General features: G+C 41.5%; 1 protein-coding gene and 1 long non-coding RNA gene across 4 annotated transcripts in view; one reads left to right on the forward strand and one right to left on the reverse strand.

The window, feature by feature from the left end:
- Window positions 204–16,013, reverse strand: RAP2C (RAP2C, member of RAS oncogene family). Of its 3 annotated transcripts, none has more exons than XM_005673920.3 (4): window positions 15,900–16,013; window positions 13,465–14,285; window positions 10,680–10,992; window positions 204–2,754 (listed from the first exon to the last, which is right to left on the reverse strand). In XM_005673920.3, exons 2-3 carry the CDS (start codon window positions 13,735–13,737, stop codon window positions 10,714–10,716), a joined length of 552 nt encoding a protein of 183 aa, XP_005673977.1. In that variant the 5' UTR covers window positions 13,738–14,285; window positions 15,900–16,013; the 3' UTR covers window positions 204–2,754; window positions 10,680–10,713. The 3 variants fall into 3 exon arrangements, with proteins under 3 accessions (XP_005673977.1, XP_005673976.1, XP_020936110.1); XM_005673919.3 differs by lacking the exon at window positions 15,900–16,013 and adding an exon at window positions 14,411–14,499; XM_021080451.1 differs by lacking the exon at window positions 15,900–16,013 and having other exon boundaries at window positions 13,465–13,625; window positions 13,723–13,857.
- LOC106507043 overlaps window positions 16,139–20,698 on the forward strand; it is a 152,386-nt gene continuing 147,826 nt past the window's right edge. The window contains exon 1 of the long non-coding RNA XR_001302731.2: window positions 16,139–19,480. This is a non-coding gene — a long non-coding RNA (uncharacterized LOC106507043). The remainder of the gene's footprint in view (window positions 19,481–20,698) is intronic.

Raw genomic sequence — 20,698 nt, forward strand, 5'->3', positions numbered from 1 at the left:
TTACATTTTAGGATATACCTCAGTTTTCCCCCACAGATGCCAGAATGGTGACTAAGGACACGGGTGAATATTTAACTTGTTGAAACATGTACTGTAATACACATGATCATTTTGATAAAAAGTAATGACTTTGAGTTATGACGAGGATCTACAAGTTAGCAAATTACAGGTAGTAATACATCAAATAATTCAAGAAGCCAACCTCAGTAATACAGATGTCTATTTTATTAAAAAAGTTACAAACAGGTGGACTGCAGGGTCGTCTTACAAAATGACAAGAATGAAATCTATTGGAAAAATTTTACTTTTACAAATCTTTATAGGTCATTGTTCAACGTTTGTACTTGTTATTCGAGATTTTTACCTTTCATTGATAAAGTTACAGTACATTAGATCCATGATAATAGGTTACATGATTTTATTTGCAGAGCCCTACTGCAGTGATTTGAACAACTCCTAAACAGATGCCATAGCAAAGACAAGACATATATTGCATTTAATATTAATTTATTACCCTAATAAGCAACTGGACATGCAATCTATTGAGGAAGCTAAAATAACTTTTGGTCCCTTTTCTTAAAATGTGCTGGAGAAACCACCTTTAAATCACTTTCCCCTGATTCCTGTCATCCTACGTGAATTCAAGTTAAATTGGCTGCTGAGGTCAGTGAGAGAGAGAAAGCAAGAGAGAGAGAGAGAAAGCGAAGGTGAGAGGGAGCAAGAGTAAAAGGAGGAGAACTATCCATAGGAAAGAAACACTGTATAAAGCCTCCATTTGCAGAAAATTTAAATCATCATGAATTATTTGATTCCTTTAGAATTTCACACAGCTAATAAAGATGAACCACAATCACTTAACCTGCTTTGAACTGAGTGTTCGGTTTTAAGTTTGGTATTAAAGTGCAAACTTAAACAGGTATTCATTTCAAGCAGTGGACAAAGAAGAAACAAGGTTTCAATTGCCTCCACCCTTACAATCTCACTTTCATAAAATTCAAAATCTAAGATTAAGATTTCATTTCGCGGGAATTTGATCAGGAATCAAATGCAACACGATTTAAAAAAAGGAAATCAAAGTTTAATTAATCTCTACACAATAATTAATGGTCATGCTGACCAATAAATCACATGAATGTAGGTATCACTTTATTTGAACATCACACACAATATAAATTTAAAATTGCCACACCCTTCCAAAAACCATCACTGCATATATTAGAGCTTTCCTTGACAAAGTTATTGAGCTATTATTATAGATCAAAAGTATAGTTTTGGTTTTTTTGTTTTGTTTTATTTAGAAGCATGTTCAAATGACTAAAGCTGGGCTCCTAAAATCGAGAACTTTGGTGCAGTAGGTGAGCTGTAGTTACTAACTTCTGCAAATTAAAAGCACACAACTAAAACCAAATAAAAACCCAACAACAAAATACTGGCAAACTTACAAAGTTTTAAAATCATTACTAGAAAAAGCGCTTGTTGTCATGATGTTAAAACTGAACCAAAAGACTACTCTTGACAAGTTTTCTGTTTCTACACCTATGTTACTGTTAAAATGTTCAAGTATTCAGACAAAATGTGCTGATTAGGTAAACATGGAAGGCCATGGCTATTAGAAGTACATTTTCAAAAAACGAAAACAAAAAAACGAAAACCAAAAAACCCCCAAAACGCCCAGAGACTCGGCGCTCTCCTCCCTCCTGTTACACAGATTTTTGTCTCTACTACGAACATGCCTCTTGAGAAATAACTAAAAAGCAATTGTGATAGTGCAAGAAAACTTTAACAAATATTGCTTTAAACTATTATTCAGAAAGACAAATATTAAGAATTAGAAAGTGTATATGATTTTATTTGAATTTAATTTTACATGTGCAGAAGTCTACTAGATGTCAATTACAAGCCTGACAGGCAAAAGCTGAGCTATCTCTGTTTAGGTATACAATTAATTTACCATGGATACAATATCCCTTTTCAAAAGCATTGCTTAGTAGGTCATAACTAAATTTAGAACTTCACAGAAAGGAAAATGTTACTGCTGCAATTTGATGCTGTAAATGAGATTAACACATGTGAAAACCTAATGGAATCAAATGCTTAACTATTCAGCTAAATGCTCTACAGTCAATTTCGAATAGCCATTGTCACTTTCATAACATGTTAATTACAAAAACACATCACAAACTGCACTTTAAGAAAAGGGATATCCCATCCATACAGGTAAAATGCGATCTTTAGTTTCTTTTTACAACACTGCCACACGTAAACAAAGTCTCAAAAGTATTAACCAACCATTTAAAGGAGAAAGAGTTTACAAATAGAATGAAGCAGTGGTGCGAGGTAATATACAGAAGTAACCATTTGTTTAAGGCTCAATTTTTTTCTCCATTATAACTTTCTTTTAAAAGGCATTGAGTAGGTAATACTGAGTTTGAGTATTTAATAAATACAAGTTGAGAAACTGATTAAAGAAATCAATTAAAATATTAAAAATTAATTCTTGCATATTAGCCATCAATAGGAACTTAAAAAGCTACAAAAGGACTGATTGATAAAGAACAGGTTTTAAACATATGGTAAATGTGCTAAGCATTCCTGTTTAAGGTCAATGGTTCTTGAAGGCCAAAGACCTTATGCACTTAATTAGATGTATGGCAACATGCTGTAATAGAGACAGGTTTACCAAGGCTCAGTTCTGCAACCCAGGTTGTAAAGTTCTCCAAAGCAGCATCTGTGCAAATTTCCTCTGAGTTTTATCTGCAATTAAGAAAAAAAATGTCATCAAAATGTAGAAATATAGATCGCAGTTTAAAATGAGAACACCGGACAACAGATCTCTATAAATATGGAAGTAGTACCAGAATTGTCAAGTGGGAGTTCACAGTGTTCCCCATAAGTTTCTATGGTCCCAAAGAGTCTTTGCGAGTTTAGCGACACTATAATGACGCATTGGATATGAGCTAGTGTACGTAACTTTTATTTTTTTAAAACATTATATGTTATAAAGTATACAACATTAACAATACGTATTTAAAAGGTCTTCCAGTATGAATGGCCAATGTTACCGTTACTTTGAACTTGATCTCTTCATATTTTTAATGGGAAATAGCATTAGAATTCAATGAATAGTGATTACGAACTCACTTGACAGTATGCGAAATTTCAAAATATAGGGTTTTTTTTTGAGATTTTAAAATAAGAAAATGTGATTCGATCAAGGTTTAGCTATTAAGCACCTACCAGGTGTCCCGACTTGGGTCAGATGCTACATGACAGCAGTAGTTCACATGTCCCACTCTGGTCTGCTCTTTTCAATACATCCTCCCAACCATAAAAACTTCTCCTATGATTGGGATTTCTCAGTCTCTGCTCTTACAACTGGTAGACTTCCCCCCTCCCAATTAACACCAGGGGGTGGGGGGACTCTATCATTCAGGCACAATGTCCTTGAACTGTGCTGGATCAGCCAATAGCTTCTAAGGGGTGTGGAAATACATTTGCTTTTTAGTGTAAAAGATAAAAATTGTTAAATCAAGGCAGAGACAAAGAACAGAACAGCAACTATGAAAGAATGCCAAGTGAAACCAACTTAAGATCGTCTACAGGCTCTACCAACGTTTATACACGCATAATTTTAATTTCATTTGACAGCTATACTTCTATTAGTGTTCAAAGAGCCTGAGAGAACTTTTTATGAGCAGCTATATCATAAAAATGATTCGTTTCAAAAAAGTCTCTCTGCTCATCATTACTGAAATTCTGCCACCTAAACACATTAGGCAAAAATAGAACAAAAGTTTGCCTCTTTAGAAATTATTAAAGAAAAGTTCTTCTTCCAAGTAAAAGTTTTTCTTTTGCATTAAAGGAAATTATTAGGACACTGGGTATTTAAGCTTGGGCAAGTCCAGTTTCTTCAACATTAAAATAAAGACAAAAATTCTTTCCTAACAGGGTTGTGGTAAATATTACATAAGGTACTATGTGAAAGTACCAAATGTCATGTCCAATGTCAGGTAATTTTTTCGTTTCTCAACTATGTTATAAATTTCTAGAAGACCAGGATTATGTCTTTGATATCCAAATTAAAGAGCTTTATATTTTTTTAGCCTCGTTTAAATCTTCATGCCTATTTGAGAGCAACAGTATTTCATTATACATGCAATTCGTTGTGAGGGCTTTTCGGTTATTCAGATTAGACTTTCCTCAATTAATCTGAATTAATAAATTGACTATACATTTTAATCAACATTTTTCAAAATAATTATAAAGAGTTGGGATTTTCAAATATGGTTATGTCTCTTAAATAGGGAAGACTTGTAATCTGTGATGATTTAATAGTTCAGGCATTCTCTGAAATCAAATTGGGGAAGTAGTAATTATTTCTAGCCAGAATAAACACTATGAATACAAACCAGCTTATTAAACCATAATCTCCATTAAATAAAAGGTGATACGTGAGTTATTTCTCACCCTCTAAAAACCTGGCTAACATTTGGTCCATCCACATTCCACAGGATGACAATACTCCAGTGAAATCAGGAGACACAGATAAATCCCGGGTCAGATTCCACAATATGAATATGAGGCATACCATTAAACAAACCAAGTAGTTATTACTACCAGCTACTTTTCAAGAGAGCAATAAATTTTAATTCTCTACAGTAATAAATCCTGAAGCAAAAGCTTGCATTAAGCAAAAAGGACAGTCTCTCTCAGATTAGAAGTTCACAGAATGTGAAATGTAAATGTTATTGCTCCACACAGACAGCAAAATTCTCAGTGTACTAACAACTCTCATTCATTTACAAAACATTCCAGAAGCTGTAAAGGCAGCTGGTCAAACTCGTACTTTTTAACTCCCAGGGTATCACATCCAGACACACTGCAAAAGCATAACTTGCTGCTTGTGAGACAGAACACAAGTGATCCTTGTCCTCACTCTCAAGTTTCCAGCAAGACACCCAACAAATCTTAATTCTGGAAGCTTCTGCTCAAATCCTTGCTTGACTGGTTTCACTTTTTTTTTTCTAATTATATTTTGTTATGAAAGAGCAAAAATGTTAAAAAAAAATCTCAAACAACAGTCCAAACCTTTTGCTCAGGAAGTTATGCAGTAGGGTCTCTCAAGGGGGGTAAATTGGTGCACAAGAGTACCAAACACAGCACTGAAAGAACAAAGATCATTACTTATGTCAGCGTGAAGAGAAAGGGAGACTCTTATTCAAGACCAGCACATCATTTCACGGGGCAGCAGAATGCCTGGGATATTAACAAAGGCTCCTGAAAGGCTTAGCAGTTTATGAATGTCTTTTTAGCTTAGCTAGATTTAGCATTTCTAAATACAATGGTATTTACTAGCATTCTTTTTAGCAAATATCATTTTTTTCCAGTTTTAGACGTATGATATTCTGGGGACTTAACCAAAGGAGCTTTTGAAAAAATAAATTTACCTTTACATTTTTCACTCGGCATTTTCATATCCAAGTTAAATATTAGTGATATTAGCAAAACACTAGGTTGGAATTCTGCTGATAGAGTTTATGTTTTTGTTAAAATATTCCTGTTTCTCCATCATAATTTACATAACACTCATGTAGCTTATTGGGGGGTGGAGTGGGTGGACTAGGGGTCATGAAAAGTGCTCATCTGTCACCCATTAAACACAGAGAGCAGAAGCTGAACCTATGGCATCGAATCCACAAATCTTCGGAAGGGGAACCGTGCTTTAAGGAGAACATGCACTCTAAAAGTTACAGTTAACCCAGGGCAGGAAGGAAAAGCTATTTTTTTTAAACATCCCAGACCTAAAATCTCTTAAGTTTAAATTAGTATGATGAGTTCAAATTCTGCGATCTCAAACGGTCTGTCCATGCCCACTGATAATAAGCAGCGGCATGAGCCCAGTGGTCTGATCCCAGCTGCTAGCATGAATTAACAAACCAGGCAGGGGACTGCTCCCCTCAACTCTAAATTGCTTTTTCTAACTCCCATATTCCTAAGACTGTTGCTAATCAAAGGAATTTGGGAGTATGTTTCTAGTGGGATAAGTTTTTCCAACAGCTGACAGGATTTAGGTCTTTCTTGGTGGTATTATCTTCTGGATTTTAGAATTCCACTGAGAAGCAATCCCACGAGGAGAATCTCTCCTGCAGCAGGGCTAGAATACTTCCTCAGTGGCAATTCTCCGACTCCATGAGGTGGTTTTTGTTAATTCTACTGATGGTTCATTCTAAGCTAGAGAAGTAATAGAGTAAAACTGAGTGGCTCCAATGCATTTCATTCTGCAATAAAAGCCTCATCTTGAGGTCGAAAGGAAGCAATTAAAGACAGAACAGATATACGAAGAGTCATTCTAATCACCAGACACCTCCACACCCACAGCAGGTCTAACCAGGCACCTAGCCACTCGGAAGAGGCCCAAACCATGGGCCTTGTGGGGGTCCGTGAAGGTCTGAGAGAGTGAGGGGGCAGGATGGACAAGGCAACTCCGTTCTCCCCTTCTCCCCCAGGTCCACTGCAGGTCTGTCCGGTACACACCGCCCCACAGCACGCTGCTTCCTCCACTCCGGGCCGCTGTGTCACGGGCTCCACTTTGGCTCACTCTGTGCACGTGGACTGGATGACAAATGAGCATTTGAAATAAGCCATGTTCTCCAAGATGATGTGCACGATAGGCCGGGGGGGGGGGCAAAAAGGAAGTATCTCTCTCAACTGTGACTTCAGCAACAGAATTCCACCCTGGTGTTTCACTGATATGATTAATATTTAACTTGGACATGAAAATGCCAGCATTTTAAAGTACACACTGCGATTTAATTTTCCTGATTTCCCTTCACATCTGCTAAATCCCCAGCACATCGTATCTAATTAAAAGCTGGAACAAAGATTAGAAACCATTCTGATTCCACGTATTTACTTTAAAAAACCTGAAAATGCTAATCAATCCCGCTGAGTTTAGCAACAGTAAGGCCAGCTAGACTAAAATGACATTCACAGATGGGTCAGCCTTTCAGGAGCCTTTGTGAACATCCCGGCCATTCTGTCGCCACGTGAACTGATGGGCTGGTCTCGAATCAAGAATCGCCTTTTCTCTTTGGGCTGACACACAGAATGAACTGAGGCTGACGTAAAGAATGATCTTTGTTCTTTCAGTTTGATTCCCGGTGTTTGGTACGCTGATGCACCGCTCACTCTCACCGCGAGAAGCCGCTCATCATACATGGAGGAAAACAGGATAAGCTCTTGCGGGAGACCATCCAACTGCAGTGAAGAACACCTTCTTTTTCATTTCTGGTTCTTTTTTTTTTTTAAAAGAATAACTTCTGTCAATACTGGATTGAGATATAGGAAGCCTTGAAAAATAATCTGTAAGTAAGTTCCATTGGCCAAAAGAGTATTTACCAAACGATCACATTTAAGAGCTAACTGTACTGTACTTCCGACCTTTCGGGGAACTAACAGAATATTTTAGGATGTTCTCGTCCTTCTGTTTGGTATTCCCTCTGTTTGGGAATCACCCCTACCCCCTCCTCCATCCACTCGAATCCTACCCGTTCTTCAAGGCCTGACTGAAATGCGACTGCTCCCCAGTTCCTCTAGATCAGAGGTTCTTCACCAGGGGCAATTCTGCCCCCCAGGAGACACTTGGCCATGTCTGGAAACACTCTTGTTCATCACAACTGAGGGATGGGGGGGGAATGCTCCCGGCATCTCAGGAGGTAGAGGCTAGGGATGCTGCCAGACATTCTGCAACACACAGGACCTGCCCCGCGACAGAGAGCCCAGAATGTTGAGAAAGCTGCTCTGAACCGAATGTGCTCTCTCCTCTGCCCGAACTCTTGCGGCACCGTGATTTACTTCTTTTACAGTCTTAACAGATTATTGACAAAACACCCACCATTCTTAGCAACAGTATATTACAACAGCCAATATCAACTATTTACACCACCATATAGGTGCTATGACACAGTTATTAAAACCAAGACAGGGCTGCGCCCTGCCTGGGCTTCTAGTGCACTTCCGCTGCAGAGTAAACGAAGTCCTTCGAAGCATCTGATGGCAGGCTCCTCAGGTCAGTAAGGAAACCAGCCACGAAACCAGCGCATAAGGAATCCGGCGTTGCTTCCAAACGTACAGGAAGATTACTGCCAGTGGGAGGGTGAAAGGTGAGGAAACAATCCTGGGAGCCATGCAGATAAACAGGTGTTGGGCAAGAGACGGGTGACTCAAATTGAAGGGTGGTAAGAAAGAAAGGTGAGGAATTAGCAGAAGTAATTCTTAGAGCATTAATACGTTTTCCCTTTCAATTAAGAGAAACCAATTTACAATAATCACAGTCCTTCTGACTTATCTGAGTCCTACTATCTCTAACTTGGACAAGGTACTCTTCTGAATATTAAGGACAAACATTTCTCAAATCACCTTTACTTGCCAAAAGTTTAATCTTCAATCTAGATCTGAACTGACAGGCTTCAGAGCTCTATGACCCAAGCTATAGGACTCAGAATCCATCACCTGTTTTGTTTGAGGTAAATAGTAAGCAAGCACAGCTACAAACTTTATATAAGCCTCCAATTACAGATCAGTTCAATCTTATCTGATAATCAAAAAAAAAAAAAAAAAAAAGACCACTGAATATATTGTGCTTTGTTCTAAAAGATCTTGGTCAGGGGACTCCCTTTAAGACTTTCGGAAATCCAGCTGATTAGATATTTTATTTCAAGGCTCACACCCTCAACTGTTCATTGTGCTTATAAAAACCAAACAAAAACCACACGGGAAACTTAATCCATTATTATAAAAACGAGCGCTTACTGGTATTAATATTTTCTGATTTCAGTGCATTAACAAAAAACATAAACATAGTTTGCTTGAGATATTAAAAAGTCTAATCATTCCTGAAATAAAATATCTATTTAAAAGTAATTTAGATCGCAAAAGTTGCAAAATGAAATAAACTCAAATAACTCAGAATAAGAAAGCTTTAAAAATAGCTTTAGACATTATCCATTTGCCAGTTTGACTAAGACAGTGGCCCTCTACATGTTTTATACCAATTTTATTCAGTTTACCTCCTAAAACTGTCTACGTTAATGATGGAAAGAAAACTGGGAACATTTTGTGGGAGCTGGTTAATTTTTTATAAAGACGATAAAACTGACATGCATAAACACTTATGTCATTTGTCTGGTTAAAAGTGTCAGATAGAGAAATAGAGCATAATGGTAAAGACACAACATCACACAGAACTTGTTCAAACTTGAAGTTGGCTTGCAATTTAAGAAGAGACATTGTGGAAACAAGAACACTGGACTCAGTCACCTACATACGCCTGTTCCTGCCTCAAAAAGCTAAACTCCAAGTGCAATGCTATGAACAAAACACATGCTGGGCTATAGTCTGAATAGTGATGCTACATGTTAACAGACGGAGCTAGGTATACGATAATAAATGTGTTTCCATCATATTCTGGTATGTGCAAAAGCTGATGAGTGAAAGCATTTTGAATAAAGCACTGTTGTCATCCTTCATTTTCCAAGATGACACTACCCGACATTAGATCTTGTCTGCAAAGATAAATTAGGGACCGTTAGTCTTTTCTCCAGGGAGCACATATAAAGCCAGACCTTTGATTAGGAATCATCTCTGTGATCCGAAATGACTGCTGCCATTTGCAACACTGCCTCCAAGACTTTAGGTCAGTCTTGGCTCAAAACAATCAATTCCATTCCCGATATTGTCATGCTGGTCTGGCATTTTCTGTGGTTTCTCAGTCTTTCAGGATATTGGTTGTCTGATTATCTACGTATTATTCTCTAAGTGAGACTATCTGCCCAATTACAATCTAGATTAAAAGATTATGATATGAATACAATAATCTGATTTTAAATGCTCAACAAATTTTATATAACCTTACTTTTCCAAGAATGTATTCATTTAAAAAACTTAGTTACTAAGTTATTAGTTCACTGAAAGGTTTGAAAGTTTTACTCTTGTTCTTATTAACACTATTGTTCATTAAACTGAATAAAATGTTTCCTAGGCTTGAGATTATCTGTTCTAAACACGCCACAGATAATTTCACCAGATTCTCATTTGGACCCCATATTCATACCCAAGTCAGGTACAGTGTGGCACTAATAATTTGTTATCATCAGAGGTCACCTAAGTCTCTCCAACGCGAGGTACAGAGGAACCTGATTCAATAATCATCCTGTTCAATCAAGCACTGCGGTGATTAGTAAACTGATTTCAATGAAAGAAGCTCTCTAGCCCAGGATAGAAAAATACAGAAAACATAAAACTCATCATCTTCTCAAAATTATTATCAGATGCTCTCTCATGCGTTTTGGATGCTAGATCACCAAAACAGGGAAAAGATTTATTATCCTTCAGCTCACCCCACCCCGAAAGGAAAGTTATGCATCAGGCAGGTAGAGAACAACAGTAACTCACTTCAAAAACACAAATCTTGGTAATGGGAATAAAGGCACTTTCTTACCTTCATTTTACTTATCTGTAATTTTTTTCTATTTTCTGACACTGGATGTTGACTATTTTGTATTAAGGGAAGTGTTATTTTAAAAATACAGACAGACGTTTCAGGTTGTACAATGTGTATTAATATTAACCAGCTTTTTTTCAGACTTGATCAAACACATAAGGTTCCATCAGCAACTGACCTGCTCGGTATGGCCATGATTGAGGTTATCTTTTTTACTGGACAATGCAAGTTGTACAACACTGATCTTGCTTCTCGGGCAGGGATGAATAGTTCATTTGCCTGACGATCTCAGCAAAAAGTTCATCCACCATTGATTTACTTTTTGCCGATGTCTCCATGAAAGGACAGCCCCATTCTTGAGCCAGAGCTCTGCCTTCTGAAGACATAACCTCTCTTTCTGGTTCCAGATCCACTTTATTTCCTACTAGGATCAGTGGGACTTTTTCATATCTCTTCACTCTGACAATCTGATCTCTCATTGGCTTGATATCCTATGTAAACAATCACAAAGAGAAAAAAAAAATATGCTGTTTGCATAGCCGTGACAGAAATATTGCAATATCACAAGAAGTCATCCCTCAGTGAGCATAGCGAGCTGAATCCAAAATAAAACCACACACCCAAATGGAGAAAAATGTCATTTTCTCCATTGAAGTAGGCGCTAGATAGTTTCCATAGACCCTCCCTGCTCAATTTCTGTCAAGAATATAAAATGCAGATTGCACACTAACTTTGGGACTCATTTAAATCACTTCTTTCCCTCAGTCCATACTGCTTTCAAAAGCAAATTCCCAAATATGATGAGTCCATTTGTACAAAAGGGTGTTTGGCCATCTCCTTAAACCTGCCGGCTGGTCATCACTCCTGGTGACACCTGTTATCCTAGCTCAAGTGCAGCATCTAGGCATTCCCAACCATTTAGCAAGAGCGCTTGAGAGAAAGTGTTTTAGGTGGAAACAAAAACCCAGTGCCTAAAAGATCAGAGGTAAAAACAGATTCACACATTTAAAAGTTTTGCTTTCAATGTAATGGTATGTCTTTATCCTTAAAGTCCACTGCAGTCCTAGAAATCACTGTACACTAGTGAGCGGCTCCTGGGACAGGAGGGAATGCAGGGGGAAGTCTGGGCAGGAAGAAGTCAAACTTGCCTTTGCATATGGTCGATTTTACAACGTGAATTTTCTTCCACGTGCATTGTTTTTTTCTAAGTAATTACAATTAATTACAAAAGACAAGAGCCTTAGCAATTCTCTAGGAGTGTCAACTCTGGAGGGCAGGTAGTCCTGACTTAAGACAAGGTTATAGATTTAATACTAACATTACGTGTTCGTTTCCTGGATTTTTGTAACTTAACATATTTGACTTACAACATGTTTAATTTGAATAGTTACAGTAAAAATTATTCACATGCAGGATGAAGGAAGAACAAGGTGCTGAAACTTCACAAAAATACACAGTTATTTGCTATTTGCAACAATTCTGCTGAGCACACATCAATTCAGTCTTCTAGGTTAAGCTTCTTTCCCCTGTGTCCTTATGGAAACACAAGTTCAGGTGAGAATCCAAATTTATGGCATTTGGGCTTAAAAGAGTTTAAGTCGCCATCCAAATAATAGCAGTTTTTCACTCCCTATTGATGTGTATAAACGAAGTAGATATAATGGAAATCTTATGAAAAACCCTTCAAAAGACTGCCAGCCTCAAGAGAGGCAGCTAATAGAATAACGAACGTCCAGAGGATCCTTTAGAAGGAAAACGGCTGTCAAATAGCACCTTTAGCACATGGGTACTTCTGGAGAAAAATGCTTTTGCAACAGTAGTGCTTTGGAATTTAAGCCTCCACGAGTGAACTTTAGTTTGGTCACAATAACTCTGATTAATTTACCCAGAACTTACTATCCTTAAAAGAAAAGAAAAAAATCCTCAAGTTGCTATTTCTGGTTAGTGGAAAAGTTCACTATGGTACTTTAAGTTAAAACACTAAGAAAAGTGGAATTAGCACATTGGATTGGACAAAGCACTAAATGTCTCTTAAGTAAGCAACATTAAGTGCGTACCTTTAAACGCAGAAAAAAACCATCCATTTCCTAAATCAATGGAGGTCAATATAATGGGTCAATATGAGGTTATTTATTTTCAAGAATAAATAGCAACATTTATCGCATCTCCTAAAATAATGTTAAACCTCCAGTCTGTCTCCCAGCGAAGGACAGGACAGATTTGCCAAAGAAAGAGGATCACCTCCAGTTTGGCCACCCAGCCAGGGGTTAGAAATCTGCCCTTGCTCAGTGTCCCCAGATCCACATATTCTCTACAAATAGAGTCAATGTTATCAGAAACAGTTTGGAAGAACTGCAAAAAAGGAGAGCTGTTCTAGATTTGTGTTTGTTATTAATTCTAGGTACCAGTCTTTTCAATGAGTAACTTCCCTTCACATGCCCCAAGTAAGTAAAATGCCTAGAAGGCAGGTCTTGAGTTCTTCATCTTGCAGCACTAAGATAGAGAAATCTGGTTGAGAGACTTAGGTGAGAACAGAGGGGAGGAAGGGACGTAGACGCAGAGGAGTTATCTGTGCAACAGATAATCGGCTCCAAATAATTTTCTTTCCAAAGTGCTCTATCTGCCCGAGATTATCTTTGAAACGTTGTTCTGCTGAGTACATTAACCAAGACCTGGTGAGGTGAACGAGCAACTTCAGATGGTTATATGCCAGGCTAAATATACACTGGCTGACATGTCTTTTTCACTTCTCTTTCACTCGAAAATAACTTTAAAATATTTGTGAACGGTAGTGCCTTTAGTCCTCGCTATAGAAACAACTCGATGCTTTTCCGTGCCAGGAGAAACCTCAAAAATGCGCCATGTCTAACTTTCAAAAGCAAAACACAGTCATTTACGCAAGCAAACCAGAAGTAAATGTAGTTTACCACACCCCCTTCTAACAAATTACAAGACTTGGTTACCTGAAAAGACTGTTGATTAACCAGACTATAAACCAGGATGAAACCTTGGCCGTTTTTGATGTAGAGATCTCTCATGGAGGCAAACTGCTCAGTTCCTGCGGTGTCCAGAATTTCCAGCACGGAGGGGGAAGAGTCCACTTCGATCTCTTTGCGGTAGAAATCTTCAATGGTGGGGTCATATTTCTCAATGAAAGTCCCGGTGACAAACTGCACAGTAAGGGCAGATTTGCCAACCCCTCCGCTCCCTAACACCACTACCTTGTACTCCCGCATGAGTCTCTCCTTCACCAACTCCTACCAGAGGGAGGGAAAAATAACACCCCGCTCGCGGCGGCGCGGCTCGGGGAGGCGGAAGGTGGGCGGAAATCTGCGAACCCGGGAGGAGAGCGCAGAGCAGCCGAGGGCCCGACGGGGGAAGAAGAGGAAGTTAAAGGAGGGGGAGGGGAAAGAGCGAAGTGTCGGGGTGGGTGGGGATGGGATGGTAATGCCCTTCCTATAGGAACCGGAGCCCAGGCAGGGGGCGTGGGGAGAAGGCGAGCCCCGAAAAGCTGGGAGGCTGGGGAGGCGACACGCGCCCCCCGCCCCGGGAGGGAAGGGGTGGGCGCCGCAGGACAGACGGGGGGCCCCCCGCGGAAGGCGGGCGTCCGAGGAGCCCGCGGCCCGGGGCTGCCCCGCGCCCCTCCCCCGCCCTTCACACAAAGGGGCCCAGGGACCCCGCTTCCTGCTCGCGCCGCCGAGCCAGCCCAGGCCTGTGGGCTCCGCTCCAGTCGCTGCCGCCCGGGCGGGTCTCTGGGCCGCGGCTCCCGCGGGCGTCGTCCGGCCTGTGATGGGGGGGTGGGGGGCGGAGAGGGCGCGCGTTACCCGCCGGACCCCCGCCCGCCCCCGTCGGGCAGCCCGGGCGGCCGCCTCCCCCGGCTCCCACCCGGGCCCGGCCGCCCCCGCTTACCCTGCCGTCCGCACCCGCCCGGCCGCCCGGGAGGCTGTGTCACGCCAAGGCCATGGCCACTGGCCGGCTCCTCGGTCTCACCGCCGCCCCTGCGCTGCGGCTCGCGGAGGGGAAAGGGGCGGGGGCCGTCCGGCGGCGGCGGCGGCAGCGGCGGCGGCCGCTGGGACTCCAGGCGAACCCACCTCTTTTTTTTTTTTTTTTTTTTCTCACCCTCCCCCCACCCCCCCACCCCCAGCACACACCCGGAAGGGTTTCCCTGACACACTGGTGGAGGTGCCCCAGTTCCCTGAGACGGGACGGGATCACTTCCGGTGGGGAAAGTCCCACCTCTCCCGGGGCGAGCCGGGTGGCGCTGGGGCCGCGCCCTGCTGAGCGAGTCGGCCCAGGACGGTTTCGGGTCGGGGCTACGGCCTTGGCAAAGGGCCTGTCCGAGAACCTCCGGCGCCCTTCCTTTCTCTGCCTGCCCGCAACTGCTGTTCCTGCTGCTGCTGCTGCTGCTGCTGCTGCCGCTGCTGCTGCGGACAGTCCCACCCCCGAGCCCGCGGAAGCCCCTAGGAGTCTCAGCAGCCCCCGGCCCGGCCTGAGGACTTGATCCGCTGGTTGGCGGAGCTAAAGATCCGCACAACGCCTATCATCCCTGGACCAGAAGTCGCAGGGAAAATAAAACGGCCGAGAAAGTTGATGCTCTTTGCTGGTATTTTCATGCACTTGCTATTTTTCTAAGAAACGCGTGCACATTAGCCTTCGACTTCACGAATAGCTCGGATTTCATATGTGGTGTGTTTTATTTAGCTGTGCCTGACAGTTAACGCACACACACTCGGTACTTTTATCATCCGGTAAATCTGCCTTGACTCCACCAGCAAATGCCGAAGCCACTCCTTTCTTTCTTATCGCCAGGCTCGAAAACCAAAGGGATTAGGAGTAGCCTTTATGGGACTCTAACTCAGCTTTGTCCCTTTTGGAGTCCCCAGGCTTCGCAGCGGGGAAGAGTTGATTGGAAACTGTTTAGGCCTGCACGCTAACTTCTTTGAATCTTTTCATTATCTGCAGGCACAGCAATTTGCATGGCTGGCTCTTCCAAGTTAAAGTTTGTTTTAAGTCTTTGAAATTCAAAAGCAGAGGACTTAGTGCTAACCACTAAGTTTCTATTTTTAGATAAAATTGTTACTTTTTACATATCTTACCCTCTGCTAACTTTCTATTTGTAAACTTTGTGTCCGATCCACAGAGCCCCAGGGTCAGAAGCCTAGGTTATATTTTAGGAATGTCACTCCTTTTCTGATTCTAGCATGCACCCCGACGCCTGAAAGTCAGTGACCAGTCGAGTTAAAGCGACCCCAAATCCCTTACGTGGAAGCCTTAATGGCCTGACTGTATCAAAAGGGATTTGTTACCAAACCCAAATTGTGTAACATTAGAAAACAGGCAAATTACAGTCGTGTGAAATCCCACTGTCTCTCCCTGGGTGCTCCCCAATGTCACTTACAGTATCCAAGGGACAGTTACGTTCACTTTCTCCTCAGCCTAGGGCTGGTGCAATCTGTCCAGCGAAGTTCCCAGCTCTGGCTCCAGCTGGCCCGCGTCCCGCCTGATATCTGAGGCACTGCCCTCTGCTGGAAGAGGTTTGGTCTATGAATTATGAGTCTTCCCCATAGGTCACTGCTCCTTCCACACGTGCTGTTGCCGGATTTGGAGCTCTGCTGCCCATCTCCCTGTCTAGCTGTCTCCAGACTGTCTGGGGGGGGGGGGGATGGGGGGGGGGAAATCCATAGCCCTGTACCAGCCCTGCTTGGAACTGAGTCTGGAAATTCCTCCTCTGATCCAGCAATTAGTGTTGGGCAATTGTGGCAAGTCTGTGCTCTGTCACTAAACTGTCAAAACAGGCTGCTCTTCTTTTTGAGGTGGTCCCACTTGTTGGCAACTCTAATATCTCTGAATGTGTTGGCCAAACTATTTTGGAGAGAATTCTTTGTTTCTCCACACAGTGAAACATACTCCTTACCGAAGTACAGAGTCCTACTGGGACACTCTTATTGGCTACAGAATTGGCAAATGTCACACTCATTCTGATGACCCTTCTAAACTTTCTTAGAAAGTGTATTCATTACAGCAGCATTTTAGGAAAGCACACACTTGGAAGTAACTTAAGTCTCCTTCAACAGATGATTTAAAAAAGTAATGTGTGTACACACACACACGGAAACACTTGCAAGTAACCTAAATGTCCTTTGATAGACGATGTAAAAAATAATGTACACACACACACTTGGAAACACTCGAAAGTCACCTAAACATCCTTCACTAGATGATTTAAAAAATCATGCACGCGCACACACACACACTCACAAAATAGGAGACCATGCAGCTATTTAAAAGAGAAAAAGTAGATTTGTAAGTGCTGTTATGAAAAGACGGTCAAGGTATATTGTGAGGATGAAAAAAGTTAGATGCTGAGCAAAGAGATAGTTGCTCCCATTTATGTAAAATATGTGAGTGTGTGCAATATGTAATTACATAGCCATTAAAATCTGAAACAAAGGCATTAATTATTGGTGAGGGGTATTCTGAAAGGACTTTGATTTCTCCATATCATTTTAATTTCTAAGCCATGATCAGGTATTACTGGGGAAAAGAGGAATAAATATAATTTTATAATATTTTTAGAGAAGAAATATAAAATGTTGCTCATCGTTTCCTCCACCCCCCCCCAATATCCTGACTGTCTGGGGTCAGTGGGCAGGTCTGCCCAATTTAAACTCCCTCCTCCTGCCCATCCTGTCCTCCCAAACATCTCTATACTTAGAAAAGTATTTTCACATACATTATCTCATTAGACTCCAGTTGTTCACCCGTTTACTTTTATTAGGCAATGAGAGTATAAACACCAATTAGAAGAGGACAGCCCAGCAGTTGAGAGCCATGGGCCCCGAAGCAAGGCAGACAGGCCTTTCAAGGGCAACTCCTCCACCTCCTAGCTGTGGGACCTCGAGCAAGTGATTTCACTCCTCTGAACCTCAAACTCCTCACCTGGAAAATGGAGCTAATCATTTACCGTGGGAATGTAATGAATTATTACATGTAAAATGCTTAGCACAGTCCCTTGCTCATTATGAACCATCGAGAAATGCTAGCTATTTGGTTTTTATTTTAAAGATTTAACAAAGGTTTTTTTTTTTTTAAGAACAGCAAACACGGAGGAAAAAAAAAACAGAGCTTTAAAAGCCCAAGTATCTCCAAACAGCACAAAAATAACTCAGTTATTCTTTCCAAAGGTGTTTATTGTTAAAGTCTTCTTGTGTTTCCTTTCCCAGAAAAAAATACTTATATGCTGGCATATGAAGCCATCTTCTATATGTATTTTAAAAATTAATACAAAATTGATCTTACTATACACAGCATTCTGCACCTTGCTTTTTTCCGCTTATGAAATTTTTTTACATTTATGTTAAAATCCTTCTCATAAATATTGCTGAATTGTCCTTTGAAAAGATCACACCAATTCACATTCCCTACCAAGGCAGTATAGCCAACACAGACAAGTGTTGTTTCCTTACAACCTCACCCCAGGCATTACTAATTGTTGCCTCATTTTACTGCTATCATCATTTGCTTTAGGGTATTTTCAGGACTGACAAATGCAGGCTGGTATTGTACAAGGAATCTGCACGTCAGTCAGACAGTCCTAACGTTGCCCCTTGCCAGCTAGATCTCCAAAGTTGGGCATAATAGCAGTATCCAACTCATAGGGCTCCTTTGAAGTACCAATGTGCCAATCCATTCAAAGCACTTAGCCTTCCAAGCACTAACTGCTAAATACATGTAAACTGTGCGAATAATAACTTTCCACTCCCAAGGCTCCAGGTTGGGGGAGGGGTCACTTCTCCGGAGAGTGTGCCCTTGAGATTCAGAACGTTTGCTTTAATGCCATTCTCAACCTCCACTCCCAAAGTAATTATTGCTCGGATGATCATTTTCAAGAATGCAGCTGAGTTTTAAACCATAGCGTGAAGAAATCTTAGGGTAGAAACTATGCAGAATATGTAAGTTACAGGTACATCGTCTCATTTTATGCAATTAGTTGGGCACAAGTTTCAAGTGCACAACAGTTTGCTTCAGGCGCTAGTTGTTTGCTTCTCTTATTCCTCCCCTCCAGTCGATACCTCCTTGTGATCCCTGGAGCCACTAAACTGTTCTGGATAATTTCCCCTCACTTCCACCTTCCAAACGAGCCCTCTCACCTTCCAGGTCCTGGGCAAAAATACCAAAGCAAAACAAGCCAGGTTCGATCTAGGTCCCAGACGCTTGCTTTCTTTTTTGCTTGAAGTTGCCTTGGAGTTAGCAGAAAGCTGAGTCTGCAGTGTCCACGGTCTTTGACGATAGATAGCAGTCTTCAGAAGAGCATCACCTCATCTCATTTCAGTGCTTTAAGGAGGCCCCTTGATATCAGATTGTCCTGGGGTCTTTCCAGCCTCTGCGATTCCAATCCTCTTTTTCAAATCCTGCCTCCAGCTACTTCAGCAGTCAGTACTGTGTGTCCAGTTCCCTCTGGGTACACAGAACCAATTTTCTACCTTTATTATCTTTTTTTCATTATAAAAATTTTTTTGGAAAAAAAAATGGTAAGGGGTAATCCCACGACCCAAAGAAATCACCATTATATCTTAATGCCTTTCACAAATTTTTTTTTTCTCTGAGAGTGACCAAATATTTTTTAAACTAAGAATAGAGTCATATAATTTTGTAAGCTGCCTCTCTCACTTGCTGAAACCTCATGTCTGTGTAAAGTGTTAAAAATACTCCTGTACCCCGGGTAGCCTGCGTACATCTTTCCCCCCATAGCTTTAGCTTTCCTGTAACCCCCAGTAGTATTTCATCACATTCAACCTTGCCCACCTGGAATCCGAGACCAACCAATGGGATTTCACCGGAAGGGCTAATGACCACCGAGGCCGCTACCTCGGCCCAGCCCGGCCAGGCAGACGCACCTCTGGAGACACAAAACTCTTGTTTTCCAGATGTGACAGCTGAGCGAGTGAGTTCCTCGGAACGCAGGGGCCTACCAAATAGGTATGTATCTAAAACAGATCTGAGCTCCTTACTCACTTTCCCTCTCCATTCCAAGAGGGTAGGTAGGAAAACCCTTTTTAATGTATTGGGTACCAAATAAACTGAAGGAATTAGTTTTAATAATAACCATACTCTTTTTGCTGTTTCCATCTGTGTGTTTCTTGGCAATGTGACTCTGTTGTATACCCATACTTTTCATTTCCATGCATCTGAATCACCTGGAGGGGTTGTTAAACTACAGATGGCTCGAGCCCAGCCCCAGGGTTTCTGCTTCTGGGGCAGGGCCAATAATGTGCGCTTCAAAATGCCCAGAGGCTGCTGCTGGTCCAGGGAACCACACCTTAAGCACCACTGTTCTAAAAAGGGGTAGGACTTTATGCTTGGACCTTCCCTGCTCAATAGCCATTAATCCATCTACTCACTCATTCACTCCCTCAACACACAATGGCTGAATTCCTACTCATGCTAAACACTTTGCTTGATAGTGCGAACAGAAAGATGGATGAGACAGAGTGCCCTGAAGAGTTTATGGCCCTTTGCGGAACACAGACAATGAAATCAATATTTACGTTGCAGCAGGGCAAGTCCCATGATAGAGATATGGTCGATACGGCCGGGGAGCTCTGGAAAACTCAGGAAGGGCATCCCAAAGAGGGATTTTGGGAGGTAGTGATTGGGCTGGAGGCATGGAGGCCAGAGGGGTTAGTAGGGGCCAGACCCAGATAAGGAAAAGCCTTATGTAGTAACCGGAGGGGCTTGACTTTTGCCCTAAAGGCTGTAGGAAGTTATGGTAGGTGACTTTACAAAAGTCGGGACGGTCCTGCATTGAGCAAAAGCAGGGATTCTGAATCCAAGCCTAGGTTCAAATATTGGCTGTTCTGCTGGTAGGACCTGGGGCAAGTTTTTACTTCACCTTCTTTGAGTCTCCCTTTCCTTGCGTGTTAAGGGAAAAATAGCATCTCCCTTATTTAGGTACTGTGACGATTAAGTTAGAAATAGTACCTAAATGCCTGGCATATGGTAGGTGTTTAATACATGGTGATAATGATGAGGTTTGAACTTTAGAAAGCCAAAGCCATGGAAGACATTCTTCTCAGATTATTACCATTCATTTGAAACTACCAGGCTCGTTCACACACATCAAGGCTGTATTTGTTGTAACAGCAAGTTGAATGATTTAATGATGTAAGGGTAATGATTTATTGAGCACGGACGGTA

This window comes from Sus scrofa, chromosome X, assembly GCF_000003025.6.
Source record: "Sus scrofa isolate TJ Tabasco breed Duroc chromosome X, Sscrofa11.1, whole genome shotgun sequence".
In the NCBI taxonomy this organism is placed as follows: Eukaryota; Metazoa; Chordata; class Mammalia; order Artiodactyla; family Suidae; genus Sus; species Sus scrofa.